General features: G+C 37.0%; 1 protein-coding gene across 5 annotated transcripts in view; it reads right to left on the bottom strand.

Annotated features, from left to right (window-relative positions):
* TPK1 (thiamin pyrophosphokinase 1) overlaps nucleotides 1-17,868 on the bottom strand; it is a 325,794-nt gene that overhangs the window by 125,092 nt on the left and 182,834 nt on the right. For all 5 annotated transcript variants that reach the window (XM_038559277.1, XM_038559275.1, XM_038559278.1 and 2 more), the window contains exon 6: nucleotides 6,699-6,845. In XM_038559277.1, the coding sequence (XP_038415205.1) occupies nucleotides 6,699-6,845 (147 nt within the window). The remainder of the gene's footprint in view (nucleotides 1-6,698; nucleotides 6,846-17,868) is intronic.

Raw genomic sequence — 17,868 nt, 5'->3', positions numbered from 1 at the left:
TGATAAGACAGTCCTGGACACACGTACATGTGAGCAGACACACCAACACCCTCAGTTCTCAGCAGAAACCACCATGCATACCAAATTTACATCATGGTTATCCAGTTTCTATCAGTCTTAACATGTTCCTATCATATTCATTACCAGCACTGCAAAAGCCTAATTTATAAAATGTGAGAAATTTAAGCAGCAAATAATTGTTCTAGGGAGAGAGAAAACAAGCAGTAGTCATGGGGAAGAAATATTTACAACACATTTAGAAGTTTGCTCAGGTGAGATAAAAAGTGATGAAAGTCTGCTCTGTAACACCATTCCCCTGCATCAGATACTGGAATCCTGACTAGGAATCACTGAACAAGGTTTAGGATAATGTAAAAGGCATGCCTTATTAACTCTTGGACATCTCATTTCTTGGTCATAAATCCTATTAACTTGTATTACCAACTGCCATAAAACTTGCAGATAAAAGATAATTTATGCTCAGTGTACAGAAGCTAATGTTTCTGTACTCCTGAGAATCACAGGACCAGAAAATGAGAAAGTATGTATGAGAAACCTGGAACCTCCCACACTCTGCATGGCAGGCATGATAAACATGGCTGGGAGCGCCGAACTGTCTTCAGAAGGAATATAGCCTAACTAGTAATTGATATCAGTGGTGTTTCGTGTAGGAAATGTCTCTCACTGGTTTCATAAAATCTCCTGCTCATAAAAGGTCATAAAGTCTTATTAAGAAGACATTTTTGGAAGTAAAAGAGAAATGCTTACTTTTAAGGGAGGAGCTATTATGCATTCTATATTTAATCTTCTATTTAAAAATGGCAGATTGAACATTCCTTCAAAGTAAATGCTACCTACTGAGGCTTTCACTCATGACATTCTGACCCACAGTAAGTGAAATATGCCAAAACACAATATAAAAGACATTATATATTCCAAACATTTTTTCCATATTTACATGGATTTGGAGCTACACTATTATCTCCTTATTTTAAAATTCTATATGTAATAACCAAAATAAGTCACAGAAAGGTGACTGAAAAAAGAATGTAGAAGAAAGACTTCAGTTTGGAACAATCTCTGTATCTTTAAGGGAATGGCTCCTGGACATGCAGGTCAGCCCCTACTGACCAAAATGACTCTAATAAATAAGGATACTTCTTTATGTGATAGTCTCAAGAGAGTCTCACATGTAGACTATCCCAGAAATGCTAAGATAATTTGGGAGTTTGGGTAGCTTTTTTATAAAGATCAGAAAAATCACAGTTTAATCCTATGATCTAGAGCCAGCATAGCCACTTACTAGACACAGAAGAGTTCTCTTAGCAAAGCACAGCATCAAAACATTTTACCTGTCAAAACAACAGCTCCCATAACATGTCTCATCTTCCTGCTATTATCTTTGTGTTCAGACAATCTATAATTATAGAACCAATTCTAGAAAATGCTGTTCTCAAAAATAATACTCATAATAATTAAGTTACATTGAATTTTACCACTTTTGAAGTATTTTAGCAAAGCTCAAAGGTAATCTCATTCAATCTTCTTAAAAGATAAAAGTTCTTGTTTTATGAAGATTTTTTTATACTTGAGGAAATTCAGAGTGATTTTTGTTTAATTTAGAGGAACAACAAGGTGGGGTATACCCTCAAAGTATACTCCAAATTCATCTTTGAAAATAATGTTGTAGGGCAGCCTGGGTGGTTCAGCAGTTTAGCGCCGCCTTCAGCCCAGGGCATGATCCTGGAGACCCGGGATCGAGTCCCACGTCAGGCTCTCTGCATGGAGCCTGCTTCTCCCTCTGCCTCTCTCTCTCATTCTCTCTCTCTCTGTGTCTCTCATGAATAAATAAATAAAATTTAAAAAAAAGAAAATAATGTTGTAGAGAGTAACTACACATACACACAATCCCAAACATACATCAACTGACCACTCAGTAGAACACTGTTTATGGATAACTACCAGCCCAAACTATAACTTGTCTTAAGAGTTTGCTATTTTCAGGTTAATCCGCTGACCCCAAGAAGAAGGAAATGTAGTTCAGTGCAAAGTGTTGAGCCAAAACACTTCATTAAATGAATGTCCTGCTTTCCTCACAGTGTCATTACGAGGCTCGAATGAGATCCTTCTTGTAAAAGTTCCAAAATTATCTTCCTTTTTGAGTCAACAGCTATTTGTTGACTTTCAATTAAAAAATACATTAATAAAATTTTAAACCATTCTTGATTTGGCACTGAGGCATACCAGATCGATTCTCCTGGGCCCTAGTTTCACAATATTTGAAAATGGTTTCAATGTAAAGTTATGAGGTTTCACTGTGGTTGTGATTATGATCAGTCCTATTAATGATAAACAGTTACTGTAGACACCCTTTTTGAGGTTCCCCTCAAAACATGCACACTGCCTAATATAGATGTATGCTCTAGTACACGCATAGTATCACACATAGTTCTATGAAAACACACATGGCAGAGTCAGGCAAAATGATCCGAGTCCCATTTCTAGAATGCAGAATGGTTCTATGCACTAATTTCAGTATAGCTTTTGATTAATTTTTAGTGTTAATCACATTTCATAAGTGTATAATTAAAACTGCTTAAAAATATGGCACAATGGGATGCCTGAGTGGCTCAGTGGTTGTGCATCTGCCTTCGGCTCAGAGTGTGATCTCAGGGTCTGGGATCGAGTCCAACATCAGGCTCCTTGCAAGGAGGCTGCTTCTCCCTCTGCCTATGTGTCTCTCATGAATAAACAAATAATAAAATCTTTAAAAACAATACAGCACACTATATAAGATTGGCTCATATCATAAACACTCAAACATACTCATTTTGACTTTTGCATTTACACTAGTAATCATCTTAGTGTTTTCTTACTAAAAGCAATTGAAAAACCAGGACCTACTATGTGTCTCTGGGAAGATTTCTCTAGAATTGAATGCCAAAGAGGAGCAAAGCAAGCACTCCCTACTCCACAGGTGAAGTCTATGCTAAATACTGTCACCTCTCTCTCTACAAGACAGAGGGTATGATTGTACAGGAGGTTTTTGGCTCCACACTATGTAATAATTACTTTCTTAGGATAGGTAATTCTTTAGTTATTTCAATGAAACAAAAATCACAACTTACCAGACAAAGAATCTAGAAGGCACAGTTTTGGAGCAGGTAAGCTATGCTGCTACACCTTATATGGTAACTATGTTTGGGGAACTGAGGATTCTCTTTTAACAACTAATTAAAGTTTAACACATATTTTATAAATGAGAAAAAAAGTATGCTCTAGAAACTATGTGTATGGTCATAACTCTAGACTTTCTTTCCAAACTTCTGTTTCTGTAAGTTTGAGACAGACAAGGTTCTGTGCTCACACAGTGATTCCTCTCCCTGGGCAATGTCCTTCTTTTCTTAGACTGCCTAGCAGGGTTGGGTGGGGGGAGTGTCATTGTGTTCCCACCAAATGTGACATACAACATGGCCAGCCTGGGTTTTAAAAACATGCAGTGCCACTTTCCAGCTATTTCTTTTCCCAATGCCATAATTTTTTCCAGTTGGCTTAGATATAAAATGGAAGATGCCACCCAAACCAGACCAGATATTCTACTGATGAGAAAAACTTCAAAAACTTAGTTTCAGTCAAGCCTCTGAGATTGGGGGTTTATTATTTCTATAACATATCCAGGTAAGACCAGTTACAGAGGCACTATCACAAATGAGTACCCTGATCAACTTAAAATAAAAAGTACTAGAAAAACATTAAAAGAAATCTTTTAAAATGCATCAAACATCTGTTTTTGTTTTTTAAGGATACTCAGAAGCCAGATACAGAAGTTAGACTGAAAAGAAAACCAAATCTAACTTTCATCTTTGAAATATTTGGTGTTTACCAAAGCAGATGAGCTTTGGTTTCCAAGGCATCCAAGTATGGAAGGTCATAAGGAGACAAGGCACAAGGTCTGCCCATGGTGGGAGTGTAAAAGGAGACTCAGTGTAAGATAAATATAAATAACACTCCCACTTGACCACGGCCGAGCCCTGGCACTCTGTAGATGACAAGGGGGAGCAAGCCCCCCTGAGCACCTGTAACCAGAAATCCAACTCCTAGCAGAACTGCCTTTAGAATTCATGACACCTAGATGGTCAAAAAGTCTTCCCCAAGAAATCCCAAGTTGTTAATGCCTATAAAATAACTGGCCTAGGAGTCTGCTCTAAATTCTCCTTGGACTCACTTTTAATGTACACTTCAAATAATTCCGACAAGGAAAGTTCCCAAGATATAAGGTCATGGCCAAAAATCACAACACACAGAAGAAATCGAGGTCACAAAAATATAAAAGCAAAAGTGAATACAAAAGTCAGTGGACTTATAAAGACTGCAGGTATGAGAATTATTCTTGACCATAAAGTAAGTATGGTGACTATGTTTTAAGAAACCATCTTGAAAAAGTAAGTAGAGGACAAGCATATATAAAGAAGAATCATGGTGGGAGCTTAAACTCTGGATGGTTTTAGCAGCAAAACAGACATGGCTGAAGCAGAAGAGAGGTAAGAAACACAGGTGCTGAGCTTCAGAACGCAGCCCAGAGAGGGTAAAGCACAGAAAATGTAAAGAAGTTTTGAGATACACATGATACAATTAGAAGATCTTATTTACAGTTAACTGGAGTTGCCAAGGAAGTGAGAAGAAAAGCGCCAAGACAATATTTGAGAAACTAATGGCTGAGTTTTCCAAAAGGATGACAGACGGCAATCTGTAGATGGAGGAAATCCAGTGAATCCCAAGCTGAATTAGGAAGTCCACAATTACACAACATTACAGCGATGGTACAGGACACCACACAATTCTTAAGGGCAAAAGTCATTTTTCGGATGTGGCTTTTTTTTATCAGTTAATCTCCAGTTTTACTTTTTAAAACTTATTATCCTGCAGCTGAAACTAACTAGTGATCTATTAACTAGAATATCTACATCCAGCCAAGTTAAGGGTGACGACTTTAGCAACCATCCCATCAGTTTGATACAACATAATAAAGCTCAATGATTTACAATGGTAGAAAGTCTCACCCTTCAGAAATTGTTAGGAAATTATAGGTATTTAACAAACATATGATTAGAAATCACAGAAGCATATCTGCTCACATCATACCGTTAAATGAAACATTTTAACGACTTCTTATAACCTACAGCAAAAACGTCCACACTACACTGTGCAAATTTAAAGCTCTTCATGACCTATGTAGTTTTCTAGTCTAATCTTCTAGCATTTTCTGTATTGTAGATCCTACAACATGCCCTGTGCCTCCATCTTTCTTTAGTGGCTCCTCCTGCCTCATGACTTCCTCATCATCTCACACAGCAAACATCTACTCATCCTCAAAGATCCTCCTGCTCCAATGTAGCCTCAAAAAAACAAATGTTCCACAAAATCCAAAAATTTGTCTCTTTAGTTGGCCACCATATCCCTGGATAAGTAAGTGCCTGGCATATAGTAGGTACCAAATAAATATTTGCTGAATTAACTGAATGAATAAAATATGAGTGCCTCTGGGTGGACTTTCCTTACTACCCTTAGGACCAAATTATATAATCTTTCATCTCATTTATGTACCAATCTTTTAACAGTGCTTTGTGTTTGTTTTTATAAACATTGGACGTGTGCTAGAGAGCAAAGGTCATGTTATTATCTTTTTTAAGTCCTCAACTGCCTAGCAGTGCAATAAATAGCAGGCACTCCATAACTGTTTATTGACTAAATAAATGGACAGTATGGAGTTTGAAAACTGAATCCTGCAGGTCTCTTTTCACATCTCATAGGAAGTGTTCCAGAAAACAACAAAGCTAGGCAATGCAAAAAGGGAAAAAAATGCAAAGCTGGCTGAACAACAGGGAGCATGCATCATACCCACTATATTACCAAACAACAATTTTTAGGTAATGACATGTTACAGATGGTGGAGAGCAGATGGGATGAAGCAATGCTGTAAGGAGTACATTACAATGAGAGGCAAAAAAGAAAAACAACTGCCCACTATCTTTTAATAATGTTACCAAGTGATTATTTTTCTAGATGAACCCTCTGATCAACCTTATAAAACTTCTTTAATAAGAATTCTGTTCTAAGCACTATGTTGATAGAAAATTTCCTCGATATTCATCATGGGAAGTGAATGACATGATCATTAGAAATTTATTCTGAGGCAGTGAAATTAATAAGCAGGCAACTTAGGAAGAATAAAAGCTAAAGATTTTCTTTTTAGTGCTTAACAAAATCAAATCCAGTTTCCAATTATAACGACAACACTGAAAATATATGAGAATTCCATCTGAAATATTTGCCACGCTTTGTGTTTCCTCTGTTGAGATTTTTCTCAAGTGGCATTCACATTCAGCTGCTCAAAATGCAAAGGTGTTAAATTTAATTCTTAGTCAATTTAATTAAAAGTTACAAGTCTGGTTTGTTTGTTTTTTTTTTTTCCTTCCCTGGGTATAATAAAATGAAAACTCTGAGGCTTCTCCTCTACATTTTTGCTGCTCCATGCTCTAAGGTAGTAGATCAGGGTAAACACAAGTAGACAAACATGGTCAATTCACTCATGTATCAACTTCCAAGACACACAGTAGGCTCATGTTTTCTCAAGTCTACTCAAATATTAGAAGTTCTGTGAAAGCAAAGTGCTAACATTATATTTATTCTTCACTTACTGGCTGAAGAAGGTAGATGAGAGATTCCTCTTGGATTATTATAATTGGCACAGGAGTGATGCATGTAGCTTGGAACAGAGTGCTCACAGACGCCATAATCTGGTCAAAACGCCCGGCAAGACCTCCCAAGGTCACAATTACGTCTACCTAAGCAAGGCAAAGAAAAACTGAAAGTCACATATATTTTAAGAATTTTCAATAATTAAGTAGCATCTAACAAAGAAAATGAGCTTTCAATACTATATTTTATTTGATAAGCCATAAAGAAAAGGTAGTTATCATTTTTGTTGTTCAGACAAAGGAATTAAGTCATTTGTTTAAAGTCACAAAATTGGTGAGTAGCAGTCACATTTCAAAACCAACTCTTTCAAGTACCAATTTTATCTTTTTCCCATCTGCCTGTAGATCGAGAAAACTAGCCAACTTTACCTTTACAACTCTGCTTCTGTGTTCCTTCCAAGTCGAATCTTCCCTGATTTCACAGTCGGTGCTTCTCCCATTCATCCCCATAACATACCTGTGGGCTATTCTTTCCTAATATACAGGTTTGTTGCCTCACTAGAATTTAAGTATTCTGGGGACCCGTACTGTCTTTTTTACTGAATGTTGCCTAACTCTCAGGACTTCATTTTTATGTTCACATGCAAAAATAGGATAGTGTTTGCCAATTGATAATTGATAAGGTTGTTGTGGAGTTTAAATGAGGTAATTAAAAGAGTTAAGTGTAAAGCACTGACAACATGTTTAGGAAACAGTGATTATTTAAAAATATTAGCTTTTATTCCCTTACCATTTATAACACGGTGGATGGAACTAGATGGTATTATGTTAGCAAAGTCAGTCAGTCAGAGAAGACAAATACCATATTATTTCACTCCTATGTAGAATTTAAGAAACAGATGAACAGAAGGGATGGGAGGGGAAAATGAAATAAAAGGAAAACAGAGAGGTAAATTATAAGAAACCCTTAACTCTAGGAAACAGACGAGGTCATTAGAGGGGAGGTGGGGGTAATGGGTGATGGGCATTAAAGGGGGCACTTGATGTAATGAGCACTGGGTGTTATCTGCAACAGACAAATCATCAAATTCTGCCTCTGAAACTAGTAACATATGTTAACTCTATTGAATTTGAATAAAAAATATTATTTTATTACCTTTATTTTTGGTATTATTATAATTATATTATTATTAACATTTTTGTTATTGTTATCTATAGTTTGATGTTATTTTTCAAGTTAACAGTTTCAAGAGAGCATTTCCTGTAACTAATTTTTTAAATATTCTGTTGTTGAAAATATATGTCGAAGATATTTATCCTACTTTCCTTCTATATAAGACAGAGAGTAAAGACAGGCTGCAGGGAAGTGAAAGGGAATAACCTTCTCCTACATAAAATAGCCCACAACGGGCTTGAGAACAGAAGAGTCACTGCCTCCACCCTTGACCCTATGCACCTTCTTCTGGTTATCCTAATCTCATAATGCAGCAACACAGTCAAAGCTGGTATATTCACCATGGAAGAGGAAGGATTGAAGAGCTTAACTAAAATATTATAAGAAAACCTTACAAACAACAAAAACAGACTGCAATAATAATTATTCTATCTGGAATACAATAGAAATTATTTAAAAATAGGGAGTAATTAATAGGTTTTTAGGTTTTTAAAATAGTTCATGAAAAAAAGCTTAAATAACATTTAGTCCACAAAGACATCATGATTTAAAAGAATACCATGTTAACCAAGCATCTATATGATGTGTACAGTTCCTAGAGGAACAATAGTGGTATGAAGTCCATGAAGCCAAAGGCTGTGTTTCTTTGGTCCTCTTGTTACAGCCCTGGTACTCTGAATAGCCCTAACACTGAAGACAGTGAGGTGTTTGATGAATGAGTAAGCGAAGACACTGCAAAAAATGACACATCGCCTAAGGAAGTAACATTAATTGCATGTTGTGGGAATATGTACATCAAAATGGGTCCCATAAAAACACAAAAGGTAAATTACATAGAAGAACCAAGATATTTGAAATGAGTTTTCTATTTCTGACTTTATCAGAATGTAGGAAGAATGGGAATTTTAACTTGGGTAAGATGCTTCATGTAAAAGGTAGGGTATCAGGACAGGCACACTACACAGGTAGAGGGCCTACTACTAGTTTTGGAGATCTTCCAAGAACTCAAAGAACTAGATTTGAGGTCCAGGAAGCACATATTACTCTGAGTACACGGGCAAAGAAAGGGACATCTGTTAATCTTCAGAGGAAGTGGGTAACTCGCAGGCAAGTAGGCTTAGACCTGTGGAGGAGACTGCTTCTGTTTGGAGTATCAAGTCAAGGAAATGGCTCCTCATCTTAACTAGGAGGACTTATCAGTAAGGCCACTCCAAACCAGTGGGGAATAAGCCCAGAAATTATATACAACCTCAGAAAAACTGAAGAGAATTTGCTCTAAACTAAAGAAAAAGATATTCAAAGAAGTTATATGTGAAACATAGCAAAAGTGTTAAGGCTCTAGTAAAAAGCACGTGGCGTGCTCTTATGCACATAATCCTAAATTCACATCAGAAGCAAGGCCTGGTGAGAGTTTATTCACTATGCAGATTCTGGAATCCTTTCTTCAGATTCTCAATTTTTCATTACTATACTCTAAGCCTTGAGGGATCCTGTAACCTTTAAGGCTGAAATTTAATCCCCCTCTTCTGCACTAAGGTATCATGATGAATAAGCAGTGTCTGTAGATCAGTGATTGAATTTTTCAGAATAAAGAAGCGGCAAGATTACTTCTCATCACTACTCATTCTCCCTACAGGAAGTATTTAGCAAGACTGATTAAAAACATTAGAGGATCAATGGGGGCTGCAGGCAAGGCGGGGGTGGGGGGGGTGGGGGGGGTGGGGTCGGCCTGGGAGGTTTCTGCAGCCTATGGCTCTGGCTCCTAGTAGGGCATCCAATATTCACAGAGACAGAAGAGAGACAGACACCTCCCCTGCGCATTTACATAGGTTTTACAAGGCTAGAGTAATGTCTTTAGGACTACAATGCCACTGGGACAGTGTTCAACCTGAAATTTAGAGACTACCAGGGTGATTCTTCTATGTGGATCCAAAGCCTTGCGCATTTATTTCTAATATTACCCAGTGTGTTGTAATTTTTTTTTATTTTTTTTAAATGTTGTAAATTTTAAAGACTTTGTATTTCCTGAGGCTTCAACATCCTCAGACAAGCTGTGAGCACCTGGCGCAGGTGAACGGGTATGCAGGGTGATAGGCTTGTCCCTGCCACAAGCCTCCACTTCTTGCTCTCCTATGACCTAGTGACATTCAAATACACCAGTGAGGGGATCCCTGGGTGGCTCAGCGGTTCAGCGCCTGCCTTTGGTCCAGGGTGTGATCCTGGAGTCCCGGGATCGAGTCTTGGGATCGAGTTCCGCGTTGGGCTCCCTGCATGGAGCATGCTTCTCCCTCTGCCTGTGTCTCTGCCTCTCTCTCTCTCCCTCTATGTCTATCATGAATAAATAAATAAAATCTTTAAAAAACAGAAACAAAAACAAACAAATACACCAGTGAAATCCTCTCACGCTTTTGCTTGTCTACCTACACTGATCCCCAATAAAGTATCCCCCCTTGGGGCCCCACTCTATCTTCCAGCCCCCCACCTGTTTGAGCCTGCCTGCTAGGCACTCCTCCCATGTAACCCCCAGCATGGCACACCATGTCTTCCTTTTTAGCGCCTGTAAGTATAACAAATCCTTTCATTTCAGATGTCTGTGTCTGCATCAGACAAAACAATTTCAATAACAATTATTCTTCACAATACACCTAGTTGCACTTTGTTATAACTGTTGATATACTTGAGTATCTCTCCTTCTAGAAGAGGCCCATGTATTCCAGGTGTTAGATGCAGTATTTGCAACAGAGCAGACAGCAAGTATTTACTGAGCTCCCCTAAGCATATAAAAACTCAGGAAAAATTGAATAAATAACCAGAGGCAAGCAGCTATTTTATTAGGCTGAGTTAACATCATCTAATTCCTATAAAATAGTACTTCCCTACTTAGCAAGGGTTCAAATAGTCTGTGGCTTTTGTAAAGCGTAACTTATTTCCTATTTGTTACTTCTGGTAAAGTTTATTGATCATTTACCATGTTTTAGGTGCCATTCTAAACCCTTAGGGTATATCAATAAAGAAGATAAAAAAAACCCTGCCTTCATGGAGTTGACATTCAAATGGAGGGATAATACACATACAAATAAGTCTATTAGGATGCGAAATGCTGGTAAGTGCTAAAATTAGGAGAAAACAGAGCAGGAAAGGGAAGATAAAAAATGACAGGTTGGGAATGTGCTTCACTTTAAATAGGAGCTAGGGCAGGCTATATTGCTAAAGTAATAGAACAGCACGAAGACCCAAAGAGATGAGGGAGGTGGCCACGTGTATGGATTCCCAGGGCAGGATTCTTCAGACAACAGACTGTATTAAGGCCCTGAGGCAGTTACATGGCCTCAGCCAATTTCAGAAAGTATCAGGAGGCTAGCTGCTAAAATTAAATGAGAAATTAGTAGGAGAAATCAGAGTAAAATAGAAGAATTACATTTGTAGTGACTTGTTAACTCATTGTAAAGTCTCTTTTACTGGCATTAAATGGGGAGCCGTTTTGAGCACAGGAATGACATGACCTATGTATTTCCCAAAAATCAGTATGTATCCAGAATTTCTCCACTTTTTAAATGCCCACAACCTCATCACAATGACAGCTCAAGCCACAGAAATTGTCAGGGGGTATAAAGCCACCATTATATCACACATGAAATGGTACATAAGAAGTGTCCAGCCAACAGTTCTTGAGTAAATGAGAGAATGAACAAGGATTGAAGGATATGAAAAGAGCATGGTCAGTGGATCAGAGTACTGGTTAAGTTGAAGATTTGCTGGATTTAAGGTACAAAACAAGTGAGTCAAATGGACAAAATGGAGGTAATAGAGGGCTTATTTGCTATCAACAAGGCCTAGGTGTATTCATAGAACTGAGTAATTTAGTTAAAAAAGTAAGTAAGATGACTAGATGGGATAAGTTTAAGGAAACAAGAAGTCTGTGTATTGGAAGGTTGATTCGAGTATATGTAGAACTTACCACAGATCAAGACAGTACTGTTGAAAAAAGTATTGGTGACCTATATGTTAACCTGATCAAGACATGAGGGGAAATGGCCAAGACTATCACAATGAGAACTATAGCAATGAGTGCTGAGGTTGCCATGAAGTTGAAACTAAAGTTTTTAGGGCAAAAGAAGAATGGAATATAACGGCACTGTACAATGCAAATATAAGAGGATACACAGAGGGAGTTTTAAATGCTCTAGTTGCTACACAGCTACATTTTAAGAAGTTTTTAAAAAGAGGTAAGATTAATTTTAAAGTATATATTTTAATGCAATATATCTAAATATCATTTTAAGGATGTAATCTTTATTAAAAATATTGAGGTGTTAGGAAAACCGGACAATCACATGCAGAATAAAGGTGGACCCCTATCTTATAACAGTCACAAAAATCAACTCAAAATAAACTGAAGACTTAAACATATGACTTTGAAACTATAAAACCCCTAGAAGAAAACATAGGGGAAAAGACCCTTGACCTTAGTCTTGTCCACCATGTTTTATTTTTTTTTATTATTTTTTTTAATATATATTTTTTTTATTGGTGTTCAATTTACCAACATACAGAATAACCCCCAGTGACCGTCACCCAATCACTCCCACCCCCTGCCCTCCTCCCCTTCTACCACCCCTAGTTCGTTTCCAACACTAAAAGCACAAGCAACAAAAGCAACAGTAAATAAGTGGGACTATATCAAACTACTTCTGCATAGCAGAATAAACTATCAACAAGAGGAAAATACAACTTATAGAAGAAAATACTTGCAAATTATCTGACAAGAAATTAATATCCAAAATTTATAAGGAACACAAATAATTCAATAGCAAAAACACAATCAGATTAAAAAATAGGCAGAGGAGCTTACTAGCCATTTTCTAAAGACAATGCACACGGCAGCCCGGGTGGCTCAGTGGCTTAGCGCCACCTTCAGTCCAGAGTGTGATCCCGGAGACCCGGGATCGAGTCCCACATCAGGCTCCCTGCATGGGGCCTGCTTCTCCCTCTGCCTGTGTCTCTGCCTCTCTCTCTCTCTTTCTCTGTGTGTGTGTGTGTCTATATGAATAAATAATAAAAATCTTAAAAAAAAAAATAAAGACAACGCACAAATGGCCAACAGGTACATGAAAAGATGCCCTATCACTAATCATCAGAGAAATACAAATTAGCTCTGATTATATATCCAAAAGGAAGGAAGTTCGGGTCTTAAAGAGAGATCTGCAGTCCCATGTTCATTGCAGCTTTATTCACAATAGCCAAGATAAAGAAACAACTAAGTAACTATCAACAGATGAATGGATGAAGATTACACACACACACAGGCAAAATGGACTCTTATTCAGCCACCAGAAAGAAGGAAATCCTACCAGTAAGAACAACATGGATGTTCATAGATGGACCATGAAAGCATTAGGCTCAATAAAGTTAAGTCAGACAGAGAAAGACAAATACTCTATGACCTCTCTTATATGTGGAATCTTAAAAAAAATACAAAATAAATTAAAAAAAAAAAAGCCAAACTCACAGAAACAGTAGAATGACGGTTGCCAGAGGCTGGTGGTGGGGAAATAAAAGATGTTGGCCACAGGGTACACACTTCCAGTTATTAGATGAGTCAGTTCTGGGGATCTAATGTACAGCATGGTGACTGGAGTTACTCACATTGTATTATATATTTTAAAGTCGTTCAGACAATAAATCTTAAATTTTCTTACCATACCAAAACAAAACAAAACAAAAAGTAATTACATGAGATGATAGAGGTATTCACTAACTATAATGGTAATCACTTTGCAATACATTTGTGTGTCAAATCATGATGTTGTGTGCCCTACATTTATACAAATTCATATGTTAGGTATATCTCAATAAAGCTGGTAAAAATGAGATATTTTACATTTTTTTCACATTTAGTCTCTAAAATCATCAATGTATTTTACACTAATAACACATCTCAATTTGAATCCGTTACATTTCAAGTATTCAAGTTGACTAGTGGGCTACAGTTTTAGATAGCACAAATCTAAAAACAGCAGAAAGCAATAAAGACACCTACCTCTTTCAGAGCCCATTCTAATAAAAGTAGTGGCAAAAACAAAACAAAACAACAGCATTACTACCGCTGCTGTTCAGCAATTCTCTAATAGAGAATTGCTGTCCTTGAGGAAAAGCCCAGTTTATACTGGAGTTAGACATAAAGACGCTGTGAATTCAAGGGATTTTTAGTGAGGATGAACCATGAATTTCAGAAGGCACTAGAAGAGAGGCCATACATGCCCTAGGGCAAATCATTTATTTTTAAACATGCCTACTATTTTCTAAAGAATAGAAGACAGTCTCAAAGACTAACATGTTTTCTACTGGTTGTGATGTAACAAGGATTCAATATATGTTATTCTAAAAAAGCGTTCTTACAATCTTATTAGCCCCATGGAGAAAGTATTTTAAATATTGTATCTGTGCACATATACACTCAAGTACTCAACACATGCCTATAAGGCCATATTCTGTGATATATAAAATGTAAAAAAGTCAACTTCTAAATGGTTTCTATTTATTTCCTACACTCAAGTCAGGGTAGTTTAATGGACTCTTTCTGTTAGCCTTTGCCTTATGCAATTGTGTGTGGCAAAAGGAACCCTGAAGCCCTGTATTAACATATTGGAGATCTGACTAAAGGATGGTATATTCTTTCAAAAGCCATGTAACCACATAAAAGTTACATAACCTCCTTGTGACTTTGGTGGTTCATCTATAAAGGTAAGGGACAGAACAGATTCATTAATGTATTTTTCAAGATTCCTTTCACTTCTAACAGTCCACATAAGGTTCTCTGGTTTCCACTGTAACAGGTTAAATAAAAACTGTGTCTATTTTGTTTAGAAAAATAAATGAAAACCTTAGCTTTGCGTAATTTGCCTTAATAAAATCATGACAAGACTGGTTGAGGGATACAGAACACTAAAGGGAGAAGCAATTTCATTTTTCTATTAGAGCAGTAAAAACCTTTCAGTAAACAAACGGTATGTTTTTCTGCATTTGTCCTCGAAAAGACTTAGATACAGCATGCATGAAATCTACAGCAGAGACAGTGGCTGTCAGCAAGTTTTAATTACATTCACTTTTCATAAATTGAATTCTAGAGTTGCATAAATGGACAATTTTTTTATGGTTCTCCCTGATAAATAGGGGTGACCATACAATTTAGCATACAGACTAAGACACTTCTGAAAGTAAACTGGGGACATTATACATAATTACACCAAGAATACGAGCATAAACCAAGACTATGCTATGTAAACCAAGATATATGTTTACCCTACTGGTGAGAATTAAAACTAACATTAGCATAGCCAACTTAACAAATACAAAGAGTAGGGGCTCAAAAAATTGATATGTTATTCTTAAGCTTCACTTAACTTTCAGATAGGTACTGTACTAAGGTAAGGCTTGAACAGGATGATGAGATCCTTTGGTCCAATTGTTTGATACTCTTATTTAAAGACTGAAAACTCAACACAGGCCACGAAGAAAGAAGCTGGATCAAGACAGACCAAAAACAATAAACTGACCAAAAAATCAGCAATGTCAAAATGTTTTAATAAGCCTATAAAGTAATTCCAGTAATTGATACAAAGTACAATGAGACACCAAGGAAATGAAAGGCTGTATTTTTATGGTATCGGAAGATACTATACTCACAAACACAGAATATACCTAGCTGAAAGGCAGTTTCTGAAAATAGGACTATAGGCATTCCATTTAAATTTCAACCAGGCTCAATGGGTCACAGTTTAAGGTAAGCCTCTTTGGGTGAGAAAGAAATAATATCCCTTGCAATGGCAAGATAATGAGTCTTCCATTCATAGACAAGAAATCTAGGAACATTCAGGGTTAAGGGTGTGATTAAGTGAAGGCATTTTTAAAGGATGCCTACCTCTACTTTCTAAAAAAGAATTTTGTTTGAACAGAGTATTTTTTTCCAACTTTGTCAAACTGTAAATATGTTATTAAGAAATGTCATAAATGTGTTCATATAAAACTGTTTTTGAACATGTTACTTTAGAGAAAGGTAAAAAAAAAAAAAAAAGAGGATGAAAGGACCTATTTACATTACTGAAAAGTGATCAGTGTATCCAAGCTTATCTGCATTTGAAAAGAAAAACTAGGAAGGCACTAATAAGGATCTGTACTAAGACTCCTGACTGCTATAAACCACAATCCCCTAGTAGAAGTTTAGCATAAAAGCCCAGGTAGCCCATACTCTCATTGACCACGGGGAACTTACTATGTCCCTGTGCCTCTCTGGACAGCTCAGCAGACGGGACTCCAGCCTCCTTGTGTGGACTAGAAGGAACTCTTTGCGGCAGAGGTCCTTGACACAGGAGAGACTGACCTGTCCCATAAGGCTGTATGTGTGGTTTCCACCCTACAGGTTCAGTCTCTATTAGCTTGCATGTATTTTCATTATTGCCTACCCTTTGACATACCAAAGGATGAGTTTTACCTTTCACCCTAAATACTCAGAATTAAACACTCCCCTCACTCAGGGCAGCTCCTAATCTGGTTTGTGCCCAAGGAGAGTGGACACTGGAGAAGGTTCACTACCAAGAGGCTTCTCATGGGTCCCAAGAGACTTCAGCTACAGCATCATTAAGAACTTATCAGGATCATCTGCTTAACAAAAGCATCTACTCCAAAGACCACACATTCTTAGAGTCAGAACTGTGTCTTATTCAGGATGCATTTCTCAACCTAGAATACCTAGCAGGGTACTTGGGTACACATAAAGGACTTTTGTCAGCTGAATGGTAAGCTCAACAGTTAGTTTTCATGCTGTAACTCTCTGGCAAACAAGACCAAATCATTAACAAGTATGGACTTTATTTTATGGTCTCTATTCTTTTCTCAAAATCTTAATGGGGAAAATGACTAAAGAGTTATTCTTCAAAGCATCCTGCAATCGATTCTTTCATTTGTGTCACTGTAATTTTTGTCCTTTGATTCAGCTTGCATACAACCATTATGCTGTTTTTCAAAATGACTCTGTGGCTTTCCATTCTAAATTCTTTAGTGGATTGCCATCACCTGTATATCAAAATTTAAATTCCTTGTCTAGAAAATAAAGATTCTTCATATGTTGACCACAAACAATCTAACAATGACGATGGCTGTGAACAGTTCTCATCCTCAGAGCTCTTCCTGCATACGCTGTTTGAATTTTTCTTGGTTTACTTTCTGACTGCCATTAAGAATGCCTGAAGCACTTTAATGTCAGGTACCCTGGTCATGAGAGAGTACAGGATGAGTGCATTCATTCCTAGAATAATGCAATGCTTTTTTGGTTGACCCGGGACAAAGCTTTGAATTTTTTTTAGTAGTAGTTCTGTCTTCCCTCACAGATTTGTCCTGAGTACTAATATTCCCTTGATCAATTGGACTATAAGTTCAAGCCATATCAATGAGATCCCTGGGAATGAGACATCTTTTCCGTATAAACAATACAACACTGATATATACAAAAATGTGGAAACATGGTCTTTTTCCTTCCCAAGTAAAAACACCAAGGGATGGCAAGAACTAATTTACATGTGTTCACATTTCTCAGTATCAGGAAGTGAGTGCCAAGGACAGTTGGATAGAATAAATAAACACACTAATGGATTTTTTTTGCATGATTTTACTCTATTATCTCTGCTGAAAATTAAACTCTTTGAAGACTCAGGAATATATTTATGAGTAAGTAAAATTACATAAAGTCACGGTTTATATAAATAAGTACATGGATATTATAAATCTACTGGAGGTAATTATGGTCTCCAAACCCCTCACATTCTCAGGATACGAAGATATTTCTACAGAAAAGATATTCACAAAGATATTCTTTTTGAATTATGGGGGTCCTGAGAAATGGAAAACTGTATTACTTGTGTTTTAGAACAGCTAGAATGCCTCACATAGCATCTTCAACACAGCTAGTATTTGGTGTAAAATAAAAAAAAAAAAAAGATA

Source organism: Canis lupus, chromosome 16 (genome assembly GCF_011100685.1).
Source record: "Canis lupus familiaris isolate Mischka breed German Shepherd chromosome 16, alternate assembly UU_Cfam_GSD_1.0, whole genome shotgun sequence".
Taxonomy (NCBI): Eukaryota; Metazoa; Chordata; class Mammalia; order Carnivora; family Canidae; genus Canis; species Canis lupus.
The sequence above is the reverse complement of the archived record's forward strand: the minus strand, read 5'-3'. Positions and strand labels throughout refer to the sequence as shown.